Source organism: Vanellus vanellus (genome assembly GCF_965231255.1).
Source record: "Vanellus vanellus genome assembly, chromosome: 5".
Classification (NCBI taxonomy): domain Eukaryota; kingdom Metazoa; phylum Chordata; class Aves; order Charadriiformes; family Charadriidae; genus Vanellus; species Vanellus vanellus.
Window position 1 is genome coordinate 21705814 of NC_138910.1, and position 21050 is coordinate 21726863.

The 21050-nt window shown below is 37.8% G+C and overlaps 1 protein-coding gene across 1 annotated transcript in view; it reads right to left on the reverse strand.

Moving 5' to 3' along the window:
* The window catches only part of LOC309672013 (sodium channel protein type 1 subunit alpha), a gene marked incomplete at both ends in the record, with an annotated part of 554434 nt that overhangs the window by 407775 nt on the left and 125609 nt on the right, over nucleotides 1–21050 (reverse strand). Inside the window, 12 exons of the mRNA XM_082483407.1 lie at nucleotides 145–383; nucleotides 1214–1346; nucleotides 2525–2905; nucleotides 3631–3936; nucleotides 4408–4614; nucleotides 4770–4911; nucleotides 5512–5575; nucleotides 12027–12299; nucleotides 13200–13291; nucleotides 14001–14129; nucleotides 14931–15028; nucleotides 19774–19884. Coding sequence (XP_082339533.1) covers nucleotides 145–383; nucleotides 1214–1346; nucleotides 2525–2905; nucleotides 3631–3936; nucleotides 4408–4614; nucleotides 4770–4911; nucleotides 5512–5575; nucleotides 12027–12299; nucleotides 13200–13291; nucleotides 14001–14129; nucleotides 14931–15028; nucleotides 19774–19884 — 2175 coding nt within the window. The remainder of the gene's footprint in view (nucleotides 1–144; nucleotides 384–1213; nucleotides 1347–2524; nucleotides 2906–3630; nucleotides 3937–4407; nucleotides 4615–4769; nucleotides 4912–5511; nucleotides 5576–12026; nucleotides 12300–13199; nucleotides 13292–14000; nucleotides 14130–14930; nucleotides 15029–19773; nucleotides 19885–21050) is intronic.

A 21050-nucleotide genomic window follows, 5' to 3' on the forward strand; every position in this document is an offset into this window, starting at 1 on the left:
ATCTGGACACCAATAAATGTCCAATAAATCTACTTTCTAAAGAGTAAAAAAAAAAAAAAAAAAAAGGCAGTTAAAACTCCATCTTTTAGTAATTTCAGACATACTTCCTTCCAAATCATGAACCTAAAAACCCAACAGACTTACCAGATTTCCAACTGAAAGTACATTATTGAATTCATCGGTCATCGGATAATGTTCCATAGCCATAAAGAGTGTATTTAAAACAATGCAAATTGTAATAGCCAGGTCAACAAATGGGTCCATTACCACTAAGTTGACGATATGTTTTACTTTTAGCCAATGTGGACTGCAGTCCCAGATCAAGAAAATATTTGCAAATTTATACCAACATGGTGGGCATTTCTGTCTTGATTCTTCAAGTTCTGTGGGAAAAAGAAGTTCATAAAGGTAACTATGTGATAGCTCTAACATTCCTCAATCCTATATGAATTGTACCAATCAAGTTGTCAATCTGAACTGGTACTGATTAACCTCCTATAAGCATGCCCTTTATACTTTTTTAGAGGGCTTTTCAAGAAAGTCTTAAAAAATTGCTGTCAAATGTATTTGTTTTGTTCAAAGCTTACGTATCAAGCACAACTTCTTTGTATTCCAATCATTATTCTGATCAGTATCAATTTATGCATCGATTTTTATTATGTATTTTATTGTTCTTGATTTAACTTCAGGCTGTTCCTCCCACTTACTGCTCTATCATGTAAATATTTTTATTTTGAAATTTGTGGTGTTTAGGTAAAAATTTTCAATATAATTTTTGTTCCTAGTTAAGAAAAAAACATTTTTATCACCTGGAATAGCACTTCTTTAAAGAGTAACTGAATAAACATAACTGCTAAAAACACATATTTTAACAATGCTTGCATATATTTGAAAAGTGTTCAGTGGCCTTTTTGTGTCAAATAATATATTTTTAATTAATATGGATAAGCACCCACTTACTTATGACCATCAATCATAACTCTAGTCCTGATGACCACATGAGGTAGATGGTGGCAAAACAATGAGATAGAAATGCTTACTTATGTGATAACCGTAATGAATAAAGAGCTTTGAGTTTACTGATAAATGTGTTGGTTTGTGGGACGGTATCTGTTAATTAAGCTATCTTAAATCAGTTTTTAAGTTTCAACGCAATTTTTCAGAAGTCCATTGAAAAACAGGTACTAAATATTAGGCTATGCATAGCACACACCTTCCACAGTGTTTGTGAGAATGCTGGCAATACTCATGGCTCTTTCCCTTAAAGCTGGATCTTCGAGGAAGTCCATAGAAACATGGAAAGAGCTTGATATTCTCTTCCTCATTTCTGTTTCTGTAGTGGTGCCCTATACAGAGAACAATAATAGGTGAGACCATGTTGGAATAATAAGATAAGCAAAGACTATATAGAACCCTGTTATTAATGTCTTAGCTTGGATACGTGCTTCGTGCACTTCAATTTTTATCATGTCAGACTTTTATTACTTTTCAGTATCTTTTAAATAACTTTTAAAAGATAAGAGTGAATAGTTACCTACTGTTCAAGATGGAGAGTTTATTTACTTAACTTTTGCATTTCTTTCCTTCAAGCTATGAAAAATTATTTAAACAAATTGGAAAGGACTGAGTTCAAAATATTGTATAAAATTTTTGCAAACTGTAATTTTTTTCTTTTTTCCCGCTGACAGAATATTCTGAGGCTTGTAACATAATAGTCTGTTCCCCTAGGCAAACTGTAGCAAGTAAGAAAAGTCTGACCTCCTCATGCTTCCTCATGCTAGTTTTTTTTTTTTAGTAATGTGAGTAGACAACTTTCAACTAAGCAAGAAAATTTTTTGAGACATCTTCCCTTACCTTATATATGGTAAGAGAATGGCAGCAATATGTGCTGCACATATGTTCACACAGACGTGTATTTTTGGAAGTATGTATTGAAATGTGATCTTACAATGAACTATTTGTTATCTACACTACAAAAATGCACCAGCAATGGATGGAAAATATATAGCAATGAGAAATAAATGATAATAAAGAATTGACAACTTCCTTACATTTTTAACGGGGCTGATAAGGAAGATTGTTATCAAAATTAACTAATAAAGCTAATTTTGATAAAGTGGGAATAGCAGCATCATATTGATTGCAGTTATATGATAACATCTTTGTACGCTATTTTCAATTGTATAGTAAGTATGATTTTGCAGACCATAGCCAGAACTTTAGGTCAGCACAAGTAAATTATAGTACAGTCATACAGTAAAGTATAGTGCTTTTATGAATGTGTAAGTAAGTTAATATTTTATTACTTGGAAACTGCATTTGTTAGTTATGAGAATATTTGTAAATAAATGCTTAGGTTGCAATCCTATCTTAGCTATTTTACTTATTAAGGATTTTACAAGATGCAGAAGCATTCACAGCTTGACCAACCAGGAAGCATTGCCAAGGGTTCCATTCTGTAGAAAACACTGGCTGGTGCAGTAAGAAAAGGCCACGATGCCTAAGCTATTCAAAACTTTCTTACATTGTCATCAGTAGCTGGTTTATCTATTATCACCTCTGGCAGAAGCTGTCCAACAGGCGATGTAGGAACAGATGGTCCACCAACCAGGGAAACCACCCCATTGCAATCCACAGTGCTGTGCATCTTCCCATTCACTGGAAACACTGCCAGCATCCTGGATGACCTACTGGCCTGACTAATGTTACTGTTGCGCCGTTCACCGTGTCTGCGCGGCACAAAAAGAGAATCTCTTCTGCTATCATTGTCTTCAAAAGTGCTGTGCTCATCATCAGCAAAGTCATTTTCTGATCCTATATCCTTTGCTCTACCTCTGAAGCTGAAAAGACTTGTTCTGCTGTTGCGCCGTGGAGAAAACAGGGAGCCTCGAATGCTCAGCAAAGACTGCAAGCAAACAAAATTAGTGATTATTAGCTGAAACCTTCATACTTAGCATTGTTATTAGGATAGCATAGGATTTTTTTCTTATATGAGAGTAATCATTTTGCCCAGAAGCTAAATGCTACTGTGAAATTTTAGTATGTATTTAATTGCATTTATATTTTGCACCTAGAAATACCACTGTTCATGGATTCTTAAGACAAAACCAATCTGGAGTACTCCTTTCTCCTAATGTCAGCTAGAGTTGCTGGTTAGAGTAGTTGCACAACACTCATCAAACAAAAAAGGGAGCCTATACATGAACATTCTTTCTTTCATGCATATTGAACCAACCTCCAAACATCATTGAAACAGTAGGAGAATATGAGGCTATCATAATGGAAAAATACTGTAGCATTTTAATAAGTCTCGATAATACATAATCACTCTAAAAAAACCCCACAGAATAAATCACAGAATATTTTAATAGGATTTTTAATCAATTCTATTACAAGAATAGAGATAGGAGGTTACACTTAATTCTCTGTGGTGTTTTTACAAGACAATCTAGCAGCTACAGCACTTTCTCTCAAGCACTAGCAACAATAATAAAGTTTAATGAAAATCTCAGTATTTCCTTTCTTTAGGCAGTAATGTCATATTACAGTACCAGGAAGACTAAAGTAATTTTGTAACAGACTATGATGCTTTGAATACATGCTTCTACTGAAAATATCTACATGCAATACCTGATGTGGAGAAGAATACTTCTTTTCGTATGTCAATCTATTGCCTTCAATAGATAATCGGAAACCTTTCCTTCTGATGCTTTCTTCTGATTCAGACTTGTGAAATTCATCTTCGTCTTTTTCCTCTCCTCCAGACTGTTCTTTCTGTTTTCTTTTTTTCCTTCTGTTTCTCCTCTCTTTTGCACTTTTTGAGCTCAATTTTGATGCCTCTGAGGAACTTTCTGAGAGCCCTCCTGCTTCCCCGCCAGCACTGGGCTCCCTTGACTCTGCGGATGCTGTTACTGCTGCTGCTGCCACCGCTGCTGCCTGCCATGATGCAGAATAAATTTGTGTCACTGAGGAAACCATGACATCATGTTTTTTTAAAATTTGCTTATACAGAATTTCTAGTCCAAACACCCTGTATCTTAACACTTTCCAAAGGATATCCTCTCCCTAGTTTTTTTCTAATTTTTGTTACTCAGTTGACTCAAGATATGTGTTGGTCATAGCCTTCTTCCATCTTTCATAAGTAGTTTTAAATGCAGAAGTCTAACAGACTGTAATAATGACACTAGACTAAGAAAAACGTAATAAATAATGTATACCTAGTTTTGAATATTCCTTCTTGATTATGGGTAGATCATTCACAGTACAATGTCTTTAGTGCAGAATAGAAAATCTCTGAGCTAGCTCTGTTGTTGAAAGCCCAACAGGGTGTTTTATAACTCCAAATTCAGAAGGGAGAGGATGAATATCTCTAGCAAAATTACTTCCATACACGTCCATAAATTCTACCTGAGCTGCTTCTTGTTGCTTCTTCAGTTGTTCCAGCATCTGTTGAAATTCTGCCTCTTTCTGCTCTGCTTCTTCCATGGTTGCTTGATTCTGTTCTTCATAGGCCATGGCGACCACAGCCAAGATCAAGTTGATCAAGTAGAAAGAACCCAGAAAAATCACCAGAACAAAAAATATCATGTATGTTTTCCCAGCAGCACGTAGTGTCTGGAAATAAGAATACATTTATAAGCAAGAATAGGTTAACAAAATTTCTGGTTTTCATCCTGTTAAAATTAAGATTACATAAGAAAATTGATTTTAGGCCTCTTGCATTATTGGTACAAACATATTTAGTTTATTTTGCATTAAAAAATTCTCACCAATTGATAAAGGTTTTCCCAGAAGTCTTGAGTCATCAAGCGAAATAGTGACAAGAAAGCCCAGCTGAAGGTGTCAAAACTTGTGTAGCCATAATTGGGGTTTCTACCAGCTTTCACACATGTATATCCTTCTGGGCACTGCCTACAAAGACAAACTGGGTGTTACCTTATATAGATATTTTAATGTTATCACCTGGAATGTCCAGGAGAAGATTAGGATTAAAACATGGATTTTTCTTTAGTTATTCAGACTAGAAATAATAGCAATTGTGATTTTTAATAGAAAGCTATTTTAAAGGACACTAGAAAAATTAAGCAGGAAATTAGTGCCAAAAGTTTAATCTAATCTTCTAAAACATAATATTCCAAATAATTTCTTTAACTATTAATGCTGCAACATTAATGTCAGCGTTTTCTACTGGCTGAGCCTGTTACTACTCATATGTGCAGCTGGAACTGCAAAATAACAAGCGTTTTCCAGCTGCTGTGTCTGTTACTGCTCATCCAGGCGGGAGCTACACTAAAACCAAACTACTGATTCATTCATGCAAAGACTGAGCTCATCTAACCAATCCACTGAGCCCTGACAAGAAACCCAAATCCTCAGTCCAGTGTAAAGTCCTAGTCTTTCTCATGTGAAAGAAAGTGGTCACTCAAAATACAGCCCCCCTCCAACCACACATCTAAAGAACATGGATCTAATTTGTATACGGGGTAATCATATGATGAAATTTGGTCTTACCCAGCATCAGAGCTATTGCCACAAAGCAGAGCATCGTTTTGCCCTTCCAGGAAATAAAAATGACCTGTTTAGAAAAGAATTTTTTAAAAATAATAAAATTCTGAATATGAAAGTTTTATTACAGCTCTATGAAATAAATAGTCCTGCTCTAAAAGTGTTAAGGTGATTTCAGATGCCATTCTAAACAAGTAGTATTATTTTTTCAGCATGACCATAACTTTAGAGTAAATGACAGTATGAATTGCAGTAAGTGCTATCACTCACAGAACTTACTGTTACAATGCCCACATGTACTAAAATTCCTGTCAAATGCTACTGGATGTAGATGTAATGTACAATTCTCCCTCAGTCTCATCACTGAACTAAATCACACTTTGTGAAACTATATTGTACAGTTATTTATTATAATAAATAAATTGTATCTGAAAAAATATACTGATAATTTATTTCAAACTTTCTGATCAGTATTGCTAAGGGTTCCAGTTTGTCATTTACAAACACTTGTGACAGTTATCTAATATGTGAGCTCTGAAAAAAACCCACCCATTTGCCAATGGCTCTAACTGTTGCGGGTGCGTGCACACTGCAATTAGCCCTCTGATTGGTGCGAAGGCCCTGGATATATATCTAAATTTAACTTGGACAGAATTACTGCAACAGTCATCAACTTGTGTAAGTAGGATTTTAGCAGTATATGCTGAAATTATTGATCACCTTAGGAAAGAAAAATCAAGTAAGTTCCACCAAATCGCCCTGTAGCCAACCATCCCATAATCTGTATAGTAATCTTGTATTTAAAAGACATTTTAGATGGTTTAAACAACAAAGACACTGACCTGTCTATGCTTAGAAGAATAAAGAGACAGTGTGCAAAACATTGTGCCTATTAAGATTCTCTTTGACTGTATCCTTGAGAAGTGCTTTTCTTTTTGCCCTTAAAGCAGATGCCTGCAGTTGCTAAGCTCTTGATTTTGGAAGAATTATCACAGGAGGAGCTTCCTCCTGTAGTAAGGATTTCTCGTTTGGTCACAGGCTTAAGGATGCAATTTACACAGGGTCAGACCATGTAGCCCAGTGTCCCATTTCTGATGGAGAACAAAAGCTTTGCCTCAGGATGTCTCAGGACAGGGCAGAGACATGGTGATACTCTCCTGAGCACCTCCCCAGCTTCCAATACTTCTGAAGTACAGCAGCTCCAGAGCTAAGGTGGCATCTTTTTTGCTTCCTGAGATTTAAACCCCCCATTGTTTTGTTTTGTTTTGTTTTGTTTTCTTCCATTGAACTGGCCTGTTAGATTCCCTTAAAATGATCTCATTTGAAATGCTACCAGCACAGCTGAGTGTAAACTTGACTGCGGCTGTGCTGGCTGTGCTGCCCAAGCAGGGTTACCACACAAGCTAATGAATTCTGAGTCTGAGGAGGTGTCACAAGCTACCAGCTCTGTACATTGATTTGCTGCAGGAGGGTCATGGTACCCCAGCCAGCTGCACCTCTCCATCCTTTGAGGAAAATTCACCATTTGGAAAAGTTAGGTTTTAAGGTGCATGTAGACCTTGTTCTGACACTCTGTGAAGAACTCAATTTCAGTGTCTTATGACACACCTGCATCTTAGAATGAAAGAATCATAGAATCATTTGGTTGGAAGAGACCTTTAAGATCATCAAGTCCAACTGTTAACCTAGCACTACCAAGTTACCACCAAACCATGTCCCTGAATACCACATCTACACGTCTTTTAAATACCTCCAGGGATGGTGACTCAACCACTTCCCTGGGCAGCCTGTTCCAGTGTCTGATAACCCTTTCAGTGAAGGAATTTTTCCTAATACCTACTCTAAGCCTCCCCTGGTGCAACTTGAGGCCATTTCCTCTGGTCCTATCGCTTGTTACTTGGGGGAAGAGACCGACACCCACCTTGCTACAGCCTTCTTTCAGGTAGTTCTAAAGAGCAATAAGGCCCCTCAGCCTCCTTTTCTCCAGGCTAAACAACCCCAGTTCCCTCAGCCGCTCCTCATAAGACTTGTGCTCCCAACCCCTCACCAGCTTTGTTGCCCTTCTCTGGACACACTCCAGCACCTCAGTGTCTTTCTTGTAGTGAGGGGCCCAAAACTGAACACAGTATTCAAGATGCGGCCTCACCAGTGCTCTGTACAGAAGGACAATCGCTTCCCTAGTCCTGCTGGCTACACTAATCCTGATACAAGCCAGGATGCTGTTGGCCTTCTTGGCCACCTGGGCACACTGGTGGCTCATATTCAGCTGGCCAGTAATCAGTACTCACAGGTCCTTTTCTGCCAGGCAATTTTCTAGCCACTCTTCCCCGAGGCTGTAGCGGTGCATGGGGTTGTTGTGACTTAAGTGCAGGACCCGGCACTTGGCCTTGTTGCACCTCATACCATTGGCCTTGGGCCCATCGATCCAGCCTGTCCAGATCCCTCTGTAGAGCCACCCTACCCTCAAGTAGATCAACACTCCTACCCAACTTGGTGTCATCTGCAAACTTACTGAGGGTGCATCTTACAGGGTACAATTTTCTGTACTGTGCAAAGTGCACAACCCTGTGTGCAGTCGCTGTCATTCTGAGCTGGTGTGCGTTGCAGAAAACTGCACTGTGCTGAAACACAGCCGTAAATAGTAAAGGTAGCTGACATGGTGCTGACCACAGCTGACCCTTATGAAGCAAATCTTATTCTGCATTATGTCAGCTAATCATGATTAAAACATGCTGGAACATAACAGCTGGTTGGGAAGAGTGCAAACCTGACTTGATATAGTTTACATGGAGCAGTCAGTCATGATCAGTACTGCCTCAGCTGAGCTGAACTGCTAAAACAGGGTCTGTATTCAAGTTTGCGCTTCAGACAAGATGTGTCCTGTAAGGATACTGTACTTGCCAGCTCCACAGGAAATCATAGCCACCCAGGCTTTCTCCAAGTGTACAGATACAACCATGACAAATGCTCAAAATATTATCATGATAGGAAAATTTTTATAACAATACAGCAATATAACAATACAAGCTGAGCAGTATAAGCATGTATCCCTAACTAGATGCAAACCTCTGAATTGCAGTTTACCAAAGTGATGTGAAAAGTCCCTCACTACATCAAAGGTATATTTTTGGCTCCCCTCTATTTGACTGGGAAATGGGAAAAAATCCCTGGTAAGTGAGCACTTTACTTCAAGACAATTTACAGTTGTTTGGGTAAACCTAGGGTAATGACTGAGAATAATTGTTATTTCACAAAATAGATTGTGTGACATTATTTCCCAGAAAAAAAGCAAGCTTGCCAAGATAAACTTATCTAGCATTAAGTTTGTCAGATTTGCTATCTTGGAAAAAGAAAAATGAAAAAAAAAAGAGTGCCAGGAGTGCTTACATAAGGTCTCTCTAAATTGTATTTCCAAAAATTAGCTCAGTGGAAAAATTAGGGCTTACATGCCTTTTTTGCATAGCAAACACAACTACGGGCATAAAACATTTTATAATTCCTACAAAAGACAGAGCCATTGCACTGCTCTGAGCTCCAGGTAAGTCCCTTCTTATTTCCCTGTGACACAGTTGGTTTAAGAACCATATCTGTATCCTGTCTGCCCACCTGCAAAAAGAGCAGGAATCTGTGATAATTTTTCTCTTTGAAAATGCTGGTAAGCAACGACAAGCTTATTAACTTCATAATAAGACTCATAATTTCATTAAAAATTTCATAATACATATGAAATCCTGTGTAAATATACCAAAGGTTCAAGTAGCCATTCAATAAAAGTATTTTGTCTAACTAATTCAATTCAGCTTTGTTTTTTAGGGAGCTTCAGGTCGTCTTTAAATCAAATGAAATCAGAGCTTAAGTTTATAGGTTCTTTGTTTAAAAACAGGAAATTAAGTTTGACCTTGAAGTCTAGGTCTTCATTAGGAGACTTTGCTAAGACTTTGTTATACCCTGTGGCATGGGTTCCCCATGAATTCACATGTAAAGTGAGTTTCACAAAAAGATTGCATCTTGATTTAAGAAATTCAGATTGAAATCCATCATAGTCATTGATCAGCTGTGTGATCACAGTTAGAAGCTGTCTGTCTTCAATTCGAAATTTGTCTGGCTTTGACTTGCAGCTATTGAACCTGTTATAACTTTGCTTCCTAGATCAAAGATATGTCTATGATGAAATTTGTGTTCCCCGTGAGGTTTTTCTCAACTGTGATCAAATCACCCCTTAAACCTTCTCTTTGATATGCTAAGTAGGTTGAGCTCCTGGTCTATCTTGGTATAAAGCATGTTTTCCAACCCTTTAATCATTCTGCTCTTTTCTGAACATCCTGCAGTTTTTCAACATTCTATGTAAATGGAACTTTATATAGTATTCCAGTAGCAACTGCAGTAGTGCTAAATGCAGGGGTAATTTTGCCTTCCTGGTCAATAATTTATTTATGCAAACAGGATACTATTTAGCTTTTTGGCTGCAGTTTTAGCCTTAATTTGTCAGAGTCCTGGCTGCTCCACAGTGCCTTAGCCACTCGATTGCTAAGGGCTTTCCAACTGCATTTCTGTATCCTGCCTCTCAGTTGCAACTCTGCAACCTTTCACATAAGTTGCTGTGGCAGTGTTTTCTAGAGCCTTTGTGATGCTATTTTTCCTTTGTTCTCATGCTGTTATTCATGTTGCTGTTATTGTCATGACGTTACACCTGCAAACGCATTATTACTCATGGGAAGCAATTGTCTCTGGTGTGAGATTCATCCCTGTTTCTCCCTCTTTTTCCTACTCCTTGCTTGTAGCTTTTGGTTTATATTAGGTGACCTAATAACACACATGTATGAGTTTAAAAGCCAATCAGCCATGCAGCACCCTCCCTGATTCAAAGTGTGTTCCAATTAGTGCTAATAGCACTGTAAGCAGGAACAACCTGTAGGGAGTTTGAGAAGTTGCTAATCAAAAACACATGGTTGCTATGGGAAAAGTATTATGGAGTGATCACTGCTACACTGGAAAGGATACCCAGGGGAGGAGAGTCACCTGGGGACCCCACCACATCTCTTCACAGCTGGCTACTATAGTCAGTTTTCCCTTTCCTCCCTCTCTCTCCCCTTCAGTTCTTATTTTTCTCCAAAAGTAATTTTCACTGTTAGAGGTTATGTATGCCATCAGCTACAGTCTTTATGCATATGAACCTGTCTCTACAGGAATTGTGCAGCATTGATTTTTAGTATTAAGGATCTTAGATTTGTAATCTTGCATTTAACTATACTGAAATGCATTTCTTTTTATCTGTTCTCAGTTTACCAGACTGCTCTGTATCAGCAAAAGTGGCTGGAAAATCACAGTTTGGGAAATTATCAAAAGGGAAAGATGCATCAAAACAACTTCTGAAGAGGTTTGTCTGAGATTGCTACTATTCAAGGTTTTAACTAATCTAGATGATGGAAGAACGCTTATCAAATTTGCAAATGATAGTGCTGATAGGATGGTGGTGAGTTTCAGGAAACAACTACACTTTAAAAAATCCATGACAGTTGGAGAGATGGTCTGAAAAAATAGGCTGCTGTTCAGGCTGGAACAATGATCTGTGCAAATACAAAGTGGGAACTCAATGAGGTAAAAGTCTGTAGAAGATTGAGGAGGCAGGTAGACCACAAGCTGAACAGGATGTAACAATGTTACAATTGTAAACAATGGCAAGTCCTAGCCTAGGGTATATAAAACAGAAGTATAAGTTACTATGCTACCACATAATCCTTCTTTTCTACTTGGCCTGCCTCGTGTGGAGGAGAAATACGTAGATGTGGCTACTGCACTTTAAGACGGATGTTTACGAACAAGAAAGGATCCAGATGTGAGATCAAAATCTAGAAAATAAATTGTAGGATAAAAGGGTTAACGATCTGGGTTGATTAGCATACAAAAAGATTGAAAGAGGAGAGAACAGAGCACGGTGACATAAGAATAGTCTCTAAATACCTTAAAGACAGTGATTACTGACAGGGAATAATTTGGTTTTGATGCCTGTGGTGAAGTTCTAAGAACAATGAGTTTAAATTGCAGCAGGAAAATTTGTCAGACCCTAAAAAAACCCATTTCTAATGATAAGGATAGTGAAGCACAAGAATGGATAGACGACGAAAATACCGAGGACTCCATCACCGGAGTCCTTACTGAATGTCAGAAGTCTCTGACATCTGTCAGAAATAACATAGCAGCCTGGTGCTGATCTTGCTTTGGAGTATGGGAATGGAAGATGTTTAAGACTATCAAGAATTTTAAGAACTCTTTTGGACCTCCTCCTGTCCCAGGGGAGATGTAAATTTGGCAGAGGGAGCTGAGAAAAAGAGCTGTATCAAGCAGAGAGACCACGTTCCTTGTTCCCTCTTCCATGCTGGCCTTTGGAGCAGATCTATTGGAAAGAGAAAACACTTCGCCTGCTCCGTCTTAACTAAATGTATCATCCCTTCCCCTCCTTATTTCTAAGAACTGGGTCAGCCACAAATCACTTCAATAAGAATTATGCTGACAATACTTACTTTCATCTTCAATGTACCCCTTCCAGTCAAATGGAGTCACTGTTGAATTAACCAATGTACCATTTTCACCTATGGTGCTGTTTAGCTGGGACGTAATATTTGTTTCCAGAGTAAAATTTTCTGGAGGCCACTGCAGGCATTTATTCCTCAAGTTGCCCATGAACAGCTGAAGCCCTATTAGTGCAAATACACTCAGACAAAACACAGTCAGGATCATAACATCCGAGAGCTTCTTCACAGATTGAATTAGGGCTCCCACGATAGTCTTCAAGCCTGCAAATGCAAAGGAACTTTTATTCTGATGTTCAAAACTTTTTTAAAGCATAAAAATGACAGTGTCTCCCAGTAAAGTTATAGATTTCATGCAAAAGCCCAAATAAATGATCATAATGTCTGTGAAATAACATTTTTGTGAAGAGCTTTTTCACTTGTGAAAATGAATAAATAGCTGAAATTTGTGTTCGTCTGAAACCGTGAATGGAATGAGTTGCATATATTTCAAAACACTTGTTTTGAAACACTTTTTTTATTCATGCTGTACATGAATCTCACATAAAAGTCTTCTTTCTTTTTATCTGTGAATACCTCTCGCCCCAAACCTTTGCTACTATCAGTTTTATAACATCCTAGATTTAGAAGACAGTAGTAAAAAGCCTGTTCAACAATAAATAGGATTAAAATTTAATGCTATAAAACTGGAGATGGTTTGGAAAATCATAGAATTTTAAGATAATAAATCCCCCATGCAATGCCCATGCTATTCTTTATTATCTTATTCCTTCATCTTCTTACTAAGTCAACATTTCGAACAGTTCTAATTTTTAGACACAAATATTCACAACAAATACCACATAACATCATGTAGGTAAGATACACATGGGTAAGAAACTTCAGGGTTACTGATATTCGTTGAATGTGGAGAAGAAAGCTTGACATCATACGATGCAACCACACACGCTGTGTACTGCAATGTCTCATGCAAGAATCTGTTAAACTCAAAGGCTGATTTCAAAAGAAAAGAGCTCATGTTAAAAAGCAATGAATCGGAGATTTTAGTGAATTCTAATATCTTCCGATTCCTGCTTTTTTGTGAAAGAAATAAGACATGTTTAAAAAATATTAATTCTGTTTCGGCGAATTAAAGTCAGCCTCAGTGTTTAACCTAGCTCTCACCTGGAATGACTGATATTGTTTTCAAAGCTCGGAGAACTCTGAATGTTCTCAACGCTGAGACATTGCCCAGGTCCACAAACTCTGTCACATATCTGTAATAGGGGAGTTCACACACAAACACAATGACAGGATAAAAAGGAACAGTTGGGAGGTACGAGGGGCCTAACACCTTACACCAGTTACTTCTTACCTGGGATTACAGAAATAGTTTTCAAAGCTCTCAATACTCTGAAAGTTCGAAGAGCTGAAACATTGCCTAGGTTTACAAATTCTGTTACATACCTGTAGGATTAAATCACAGTTATTCAGAATTTAGGCAAAGTTTATGCTACTTACTTGGGTCTTTCATCAAGACCTCTTTGGCGTTTTTAGCAAAAAATTAAATAGCAACAGTCAGAGGTTTACCTTTCACTGCAGTTTGCCTTGCATTAATATGCTTTCAGAGCCTTCAGTTAAATTAAATGTCTCTGAAGTGAATCGCAGTGATTTAACTTTGAAAGCCTAAAATTTATCTAGACTAGATTGGTAAGTTTGGAGAATGAAGTCAAAGGGATGGTCCTTTTCTGCTCAGAGAAAAAAAATGCAGGACATGAAATTAGCCTCTCTAATACTAGCTGTACTAATGGCTTCTGCAGTATTTATGTTTACATCAAAATATGCATATTAGAATGTGAAAATTGTTTTAGACAAAAGTAAATTCATACAACAATTTCCATTTAATGAAATTGATATGTATCGATACTAATTTCATGCCCTTTTGCCCTTCACTTTCAAAGAAAAAAGCAAAAAACAAAAACTTACGCAAAGGTAATGACAGTGAAATCAAGCCAGTTCCATGGATCTCGAAGAAAAGTAAAATCTTCTAAGCAAAAGCCTCTTGCAATGATTTTTATGAGTGACTCAAATGTGTAAATTCCAGTGAACGTATACCTGGAAAATATAGGAAAATTTAACCAAAATAAGTAGCAACACTTTACACTGGTATTCTGATAGAAACTTGATGATCAAATGAAAGAGTTTTCTATTTCAAAACTAGAAAAGAAATACAGTAAACAAACCATTTCTTCTATAATGCATTATATTCATCACTTAAACTTGTGTATTTGCATGCATTAGTTGTGACATGGTGTTGAAGTACAGCAGTCCCAATCTTATACATAAATCAAAATAAATCAATCCATCAAATAAATGACACATATTAAAAATTTATTGGTGACACTCAGTTTAAAAGTATGCAACAGTAGATCCGTTACTGTCAACTAAGAAAGTTGTGAGCATAAGTTACTGAATACTGTCTGATTCATTAACATCTAAAACATCTCGTAATAACTCGAAAAAGGGAAGAATGCAAGCATGCACTGAATTCTCGCTTTAGAAATACTTTTGCTTATATGCTGTCCTTAACTGATGTGTACAAATAGATGGCCATGGTTCTGCTATTGATGCAGTGGCATAAAGGAGGGGTAAAAACATCAGATAGATGCTAAACCATAAAATGAGAGAAAAATAGTGGAATCTCAGTAGAATACTATCTGTAAACAACTTGCATTTTTTTTCTACCCAATCGTTCTACTAGAAGGAGATTTAAATAATTATTCACCCTTTCTACATAGTTTAGAGAGGAAATAGTGTCTCATGATAGTTCCTGCCAGCAGACATGACTGCAGTTACCGGCACGCTGACTCCTAAAAGAACAGTCAAAGATATCTTTAAATAACATATGCAACTTACTCTACATTCTTTGTCCAGTCCGGAGGGTTACTCATGGTCATAAATACACAGTTGGTCAAAATAGTGCACATGATAAGCATGCTGAATAATGTAGATATCGTTAAGGAAAACACAACAATAATTCATACAATATCACATCAGCCATATATCTGAAATACACTAAAATATTGCCACTTACACAAATCTTTTAGACTTTGATAAACATTGCACATGTATTTTGCTTAACCTGGTAGTTTTCACTTTAGCACATTAAACTTTAATATCAGTCTTGATTTGTTGATGTCCTCATGTTTTGTTTTCAGCTGGTACTGAAAGGTGAAGGAGACTGCTCTCACATGTCTGGGAGTAACATGTGCTGAGGAACAGCCAAAACCAGAATAACTTGGAGAATACTATTTTACTTAAGTACCTGACATGACTGAATAAGCGTTAGTCTTTCTCTTCTACAGTTTTGGTACTAAACTCAACAGCTGGCATGTGCAAGGTAAAAAAAGTTTATCCTATTTACGACAAGTCGGAGTTGCAGAGAAAGCATACACCACCCCAGCACCCCGCCCAGCCAGTCTGTCAAAAACACCAAATGAAACACAGAATAATGTTTTTAATTGCTGAAGTGACTGTATTCCGTGTTTCCCTATCACTCGCTTAGCAGTACATGCTTCAGTCAGTGAAACAGAAATCCCAAGAGACCTCACAGATTAAGGTGAATAATTTGCCAATATTATTTTGGGCCTCTCTCAAAACACATTAGCAGCAAAAGAAGCTTCTCTTGTTCTACAAATGCTGTAATTTGAAAATGGTATAATAGTACCTTGTGATCAATTGCTTGAAAAGCATGGAAAACTGGTCAAGGTGAGAATGAAAATTAATTTTTATTTAGAGTTTCAGCAAGGAACAATGAGGTATTCTGGGACTATGAAACCCAGACTAACAGCTCAAAGGGGCTTGTAGTAGGGAGGTGGGACAGTCCACTGGGGCTTCATTACACCCAATGCGATGTTCTTGGTTTACAAGATCAGTGGATCTACAGTGCGGTCCTTCCTTTTTCATGGCAATAAATTAAACTCAATTATTTAAACGTTTGGAAATATTGAAGTAACCAAACTACACGAAACCCTGACTCAAAATGGCCACACGATGGCAGCAAAAAACAAGAACCGCTACAGCTTTATGCAAAATGGTGAACTCAACCCTAATTTTTCCTCTAGTCATCTCTCTAAATGACGTGTTCCTTAAAAATAGTTGCATCAACATAACTGGCAAAGAAGCTAGATTAAACTGAAGAAAGCCATTTATAAATAAATTTGTATATAAGAGGATTTTTTTTTTTTTTAAATCAAGTATGTAGCATTTTGTTGTTTGGGGGACATTTTTATAGCATGGACACACACAAAACAAGCCCAACCTTTCAGTCTAGGTGAAGGAGGAATAGGAGAAGTAACATCTCAGCCTAAACTTTGCAGAAAATACATTAAGTGAATACATTAAGATCATTGCTTACAGCTGCTGAACAATTCAAATTTGAGCATACCTTTTCAAACAAACGTTCAAATCAGAGGGAAGGATTTAACTGCCTGATTCCCATAGACAGGTGCGCGGCCTTTGTCTGAATGCCTGACCAAGCAGTGGATATCGTGATACCTTTCATTAAGTGACTTAACTCATTTTGAAGATCATGTTGCCATACAAGCTCTTTACAGTAAAAGTCATTGTTCAGTGGCTTAGAATAAATGCTTAGAATGCTTTACAATGCTTATCCTCACAGTCCACAGACAGCCTTAAAGTGTCTGACAGAAGATATTTGGGAAATTCATTTAAATAAAGAGAATCCATTTTGGTAGTTGAAAAACTTGGAGATGCCTGGCTGCAGCTTCAGCAGTCTCGTAAAACAGTTAAAGTAGTGGAATGTTTTCTTAGGAGAGCTGTGTATGATCTGTTTACAGCTAGGTATCGTTCATAACAAAGGCCACCGGTAGATCCTTGCACATTGCTCGCTCTGTACATAACTCACCACATCTGTGAGCTGCATAGCCAAAGCGCTGTTCACTCTCAAAGGGAGCAGATGCTCAATAAGGGCTAACATATTTTGAAATCGAAATTCTGGCCATGGTTTTCCTTATGGCAACCTCAAAAATAACTGACCCATTCAAAGTCTGTGCATCTCTTCCTTCTTCTCCCACATTTCAAGTATTTGATTTACAACTTCAACATTCCCTTAATTTACTGTCTTATGTTCTATAATAATTCAATTATACACATAGGTAAACAATTCTAATACGTGATGACTTCTTAATGGAAAAGTATTGTCTTTTTCATGCTCTTCCCATATAGGCAAGCAATAGGATTAGAGGCGCTACACAGCCTCAAGCTAATCGATTATTGGAGCAGCTGACATCTCTTATCGCCTGTGTGGACTTGGAAGATGAATATTGGAAAAAACAAATGTTGCCAATTGGTTTCACAGATACCCGCTGGCAGTCAGGCCACACTGAGTAACTCCTTGCACTCTGCAGCTCCAGCCGCTCCCACCTCCCTTTTTTTTTCTGTCTGCTCAACCCCCCACCTCTTCTTACATTTTCACCCTTTCCTATTCATTGCCAAAGTCTGTCCGTTTCCCGTTGCTCTCGTGTTGCCCCCTCAGTTCTATGCTCTACCTTAACTCGAGTCAGGCAGGCAAAAGAGGGAAAAAAAAAAAAAAAGGCAGAATACCAGGAGGTGGGTCAGCAGAGCATGAGAGAAACTCATGCTGTTACCAGTTCCTGTATCTGGTATTGCAATAGGTACCAGCAGTGAGAAAGAATAGTTGCAGGGAAAGTCTCTGAGCACTGGGAAGAGACACACCTTCTTTGCAGATGAAGAATATCTGTGTCTGGGCACATGTGATCAGAGCACCCTATGCAGAGGTTCAGAGAATTTAGAGGATGTACAGATGAACGTTTCCCAACCAATGCGCCAATTTCTTTGTGCTCAACACACATCTTTCACACTGAAAGGCACAGTTCTGTTACAAAGGCCAAAATGCCAAACACCCACCTCAAAACATGAGGGCAGTAGAGATATTTGATAAAAGTCTGAGAATTATTAAAAATAATAAGCAACATTACCCCCTAATCTTTTCCTTACAGGTGGCTCACCTTGCATAAGCAGCCAAAATCTAAACTGCATTATGGAACATATTATGTGGTTCTTAGTTAAACAAATTCATATTTACAGTGTTTGTACTATATTGGATTAAAAAAAAAAAAGAATAAAAAAGAACCTATGCATCTATGCTTATGTATAAGATAAAAAAAACCAACCAACCCTTCTCTATATCTAAGATAAAAATAGCTCATCCCATACTTGGCTGTTTGGAAAAGAAATCAGTCCATACAGTGAAAAGAAACCTCCTCCTATAATAGAGCTAAATTACACAATCACACAACCACTTGATAGACAGAAGGAAAAATATTGGAATTGCATATTGTTTATTAGAATTGCTTTTGTTCTGACTGCCATCAAGACCAGCTGGATACTCTTTGAACATAATTAGGAGGAACTTAAAACCAAAACCAAACTCAGTAATCAGTACACCCGTAAAAATCATTACCCACAACTAGCACAGATACAGGGTTGGAAGGTACTGCAAATCAGAGTCTCTAACTTGAATGGATGAGCATTCATTAGACGCTTGAACCTGACAGTATTTGGCTCCGTTTTCTCACCATCACCACCATTGTGTCTGTAGGTGTCTCTCAGGTCCCTTAGCTCCTGTCCCCAAATGCTCCCTGACTCCTCTCCAGACACCTTCCACCCCTTCTCTCATCACTTTAACTTCCAGGGAGGTCAGAGAAAAAGCTCTGAGTCAGCAGCAATCAGCCTTGTTTCTTCCTTTTTCCAAAGACCTAGAAGATTCTGCCAGCAGTCTCTAATAATAAAGCTTCTGCCTTTCACTAACTGTTCAATGTTAAAAGTCTCACTGTCACACTGAAGTTTTCATTTGGTGACTACTTTTCCCAGTCTTGGGGTTTTGCAAGAAAAGCGCACCAAAACCTCACCCACTAGAAATTCCCATCAACCTGTTATGGACATCAGGCTCCAATCCCACATGCCAGCCTAAAACTTTACCTTGTGCACTATCGGTTACGGTTCCCCAATCTGTCCACCATCTGCACATACAGATGCTTTGCAAACCGCCTGCAGGACTGCTGCCTATGCTTTCTGGCAATAGATTAAATTTGGCAAAGGCTTATGGTGCAACTGGGCAGGTTTGGGAATATGAGATTCAGCTTGCATGAACCAGGCTTCCAGGCATACTGCTGCCACAGACTATAAGGCTGGTCTTGAGGGTGGCCTCAGAAAGACCCCTCAAAGGTAACAGAAACATACTCCTGAGCTAGCTGCTACCAAGCGGTTGCATATCTGCCTAAGTGCTCGCAAATCTGAGAGCTCTTCTGGACTTTGTGAGCACAACTGCATTTATTTTTTTTTTTAAAGATGTAATTATTTTATGAATAGGTGTCATAGTGCAAAAAAAGATTTGGGACGCAAAAAATTTCAATGTTAAAATAAATCTGAAGAAACTTTTCTGAACAATGGATCAAGATGGATTCTTGATTTGTAGATTTGTACAGCAGAAGTATTGAAATTCAACAGAATAGCTAAAATGTGTCCATATAATACATATGTATTTTCTAGTATTTATAAAAGCTTACCATAAGTCTTCCACTGTAAAATAAAAATAAAATTAACAGCCTTTACAAAAGGAAAACAGTTATTTACAAAGAAATAGAAAGAGTTAGGATTTTTCTTAATTTCAGCGTGTAACATTTTGAACCACCATTGCAAAAGGATATGAATGTACCAAAATTTTAATAGCTATTTTTCTAAGAGGATTGAAGGGAGTTAAAATGTACAGAGCCGAGGTGGCACTGAATCGGAAGATTGCCTTCCCTTTATTCAATACTATAAAGGTCTGAAAAAGAGAAAGAAAAGACATTTTATAAGTATGTATTCACTGTATTTTAAAACTCTTCCTAGTGACCAGTCACCAAAATTGTAACTTTTTGAATAGCTAATACACAAAACCCATGACTCATTTTTTAAATAAAACTTATTTCCAGTACTTACGTGATGTACCTGACATAGGAAAATAAAATTCTAAATACGCAACATTCAATTTCTTAACGCTTTTATAATACTTCTTCATTAAACAACCTCAGAGGAGTAATATGATACATTTACATGATTGGTTTCTTGTAAAAAAGGTGCAGAAATTATTAACTATAATTGTAAGTTTATTTATGCTTTCCCATAGAAAACTCTCTCTTCCTGTTTGAAATACCATAAGCAGGGAAACTTTACCTGTGGATATTAATGATGTATCAGTAGGAGAAATCCTTACAGAAACTGATTTAATAGACTACCCATTTGTTCGTTTTTGGGTTTTTTTTATTCTAGTCTGTTTCTTGGTCTTCGCGCTAGAGGAGAGGGAAATAGCAGTAACACATACAGCCATGATTAGGTAGATCTCTGAGGACTGGGGGGGCATCTGAATACACCTTACCAGGGGACAGCAAGAGATACATTCCAGATGACCTCCCTGCACAATTGTGGTTTGCAGGTGTGAAAGTTTCCCAGAACATAGAGAACTTGTTAAATTTAAATTTTAACAGCTAAAGAGCCTATCAAATGTAGAGAAACTTAAAGGCATGCAAGCCTTACTTCAGAGAATTGTAGAAGCCTCTGTAGGCTGAAAGCTTGTCTATTTTTCTCAAATAAATCCATGAACCAAATATAAATGCTTTGCTTCCACTGTAGGCCATCATGGCTGCAACAGCACTAAAACTAAAGCACAGGAAATGTGGACTGTCAGGTTTCTTTGTGGCACTAAGGTGCTCTTCAACTGCAAGATCAATCAGGAAAGAATGAAGAACACTGCAGAAGGAAGGCTCAGTAACTCAGAAGACAGCTGCGTGCAGTGGAAGGGATGATGCAAGGATTTTAGCCTAAAATCATAGAATCATAGAATGGTTTAAGTCGGAAAGAACCTTGAAGATCATCGAGTGTCCCATAGGCAGGGACACCTCCCACTAGACCAGGTTGCCCAAGGCCACGTCCAGCCTGGCCTTGAACACCTCC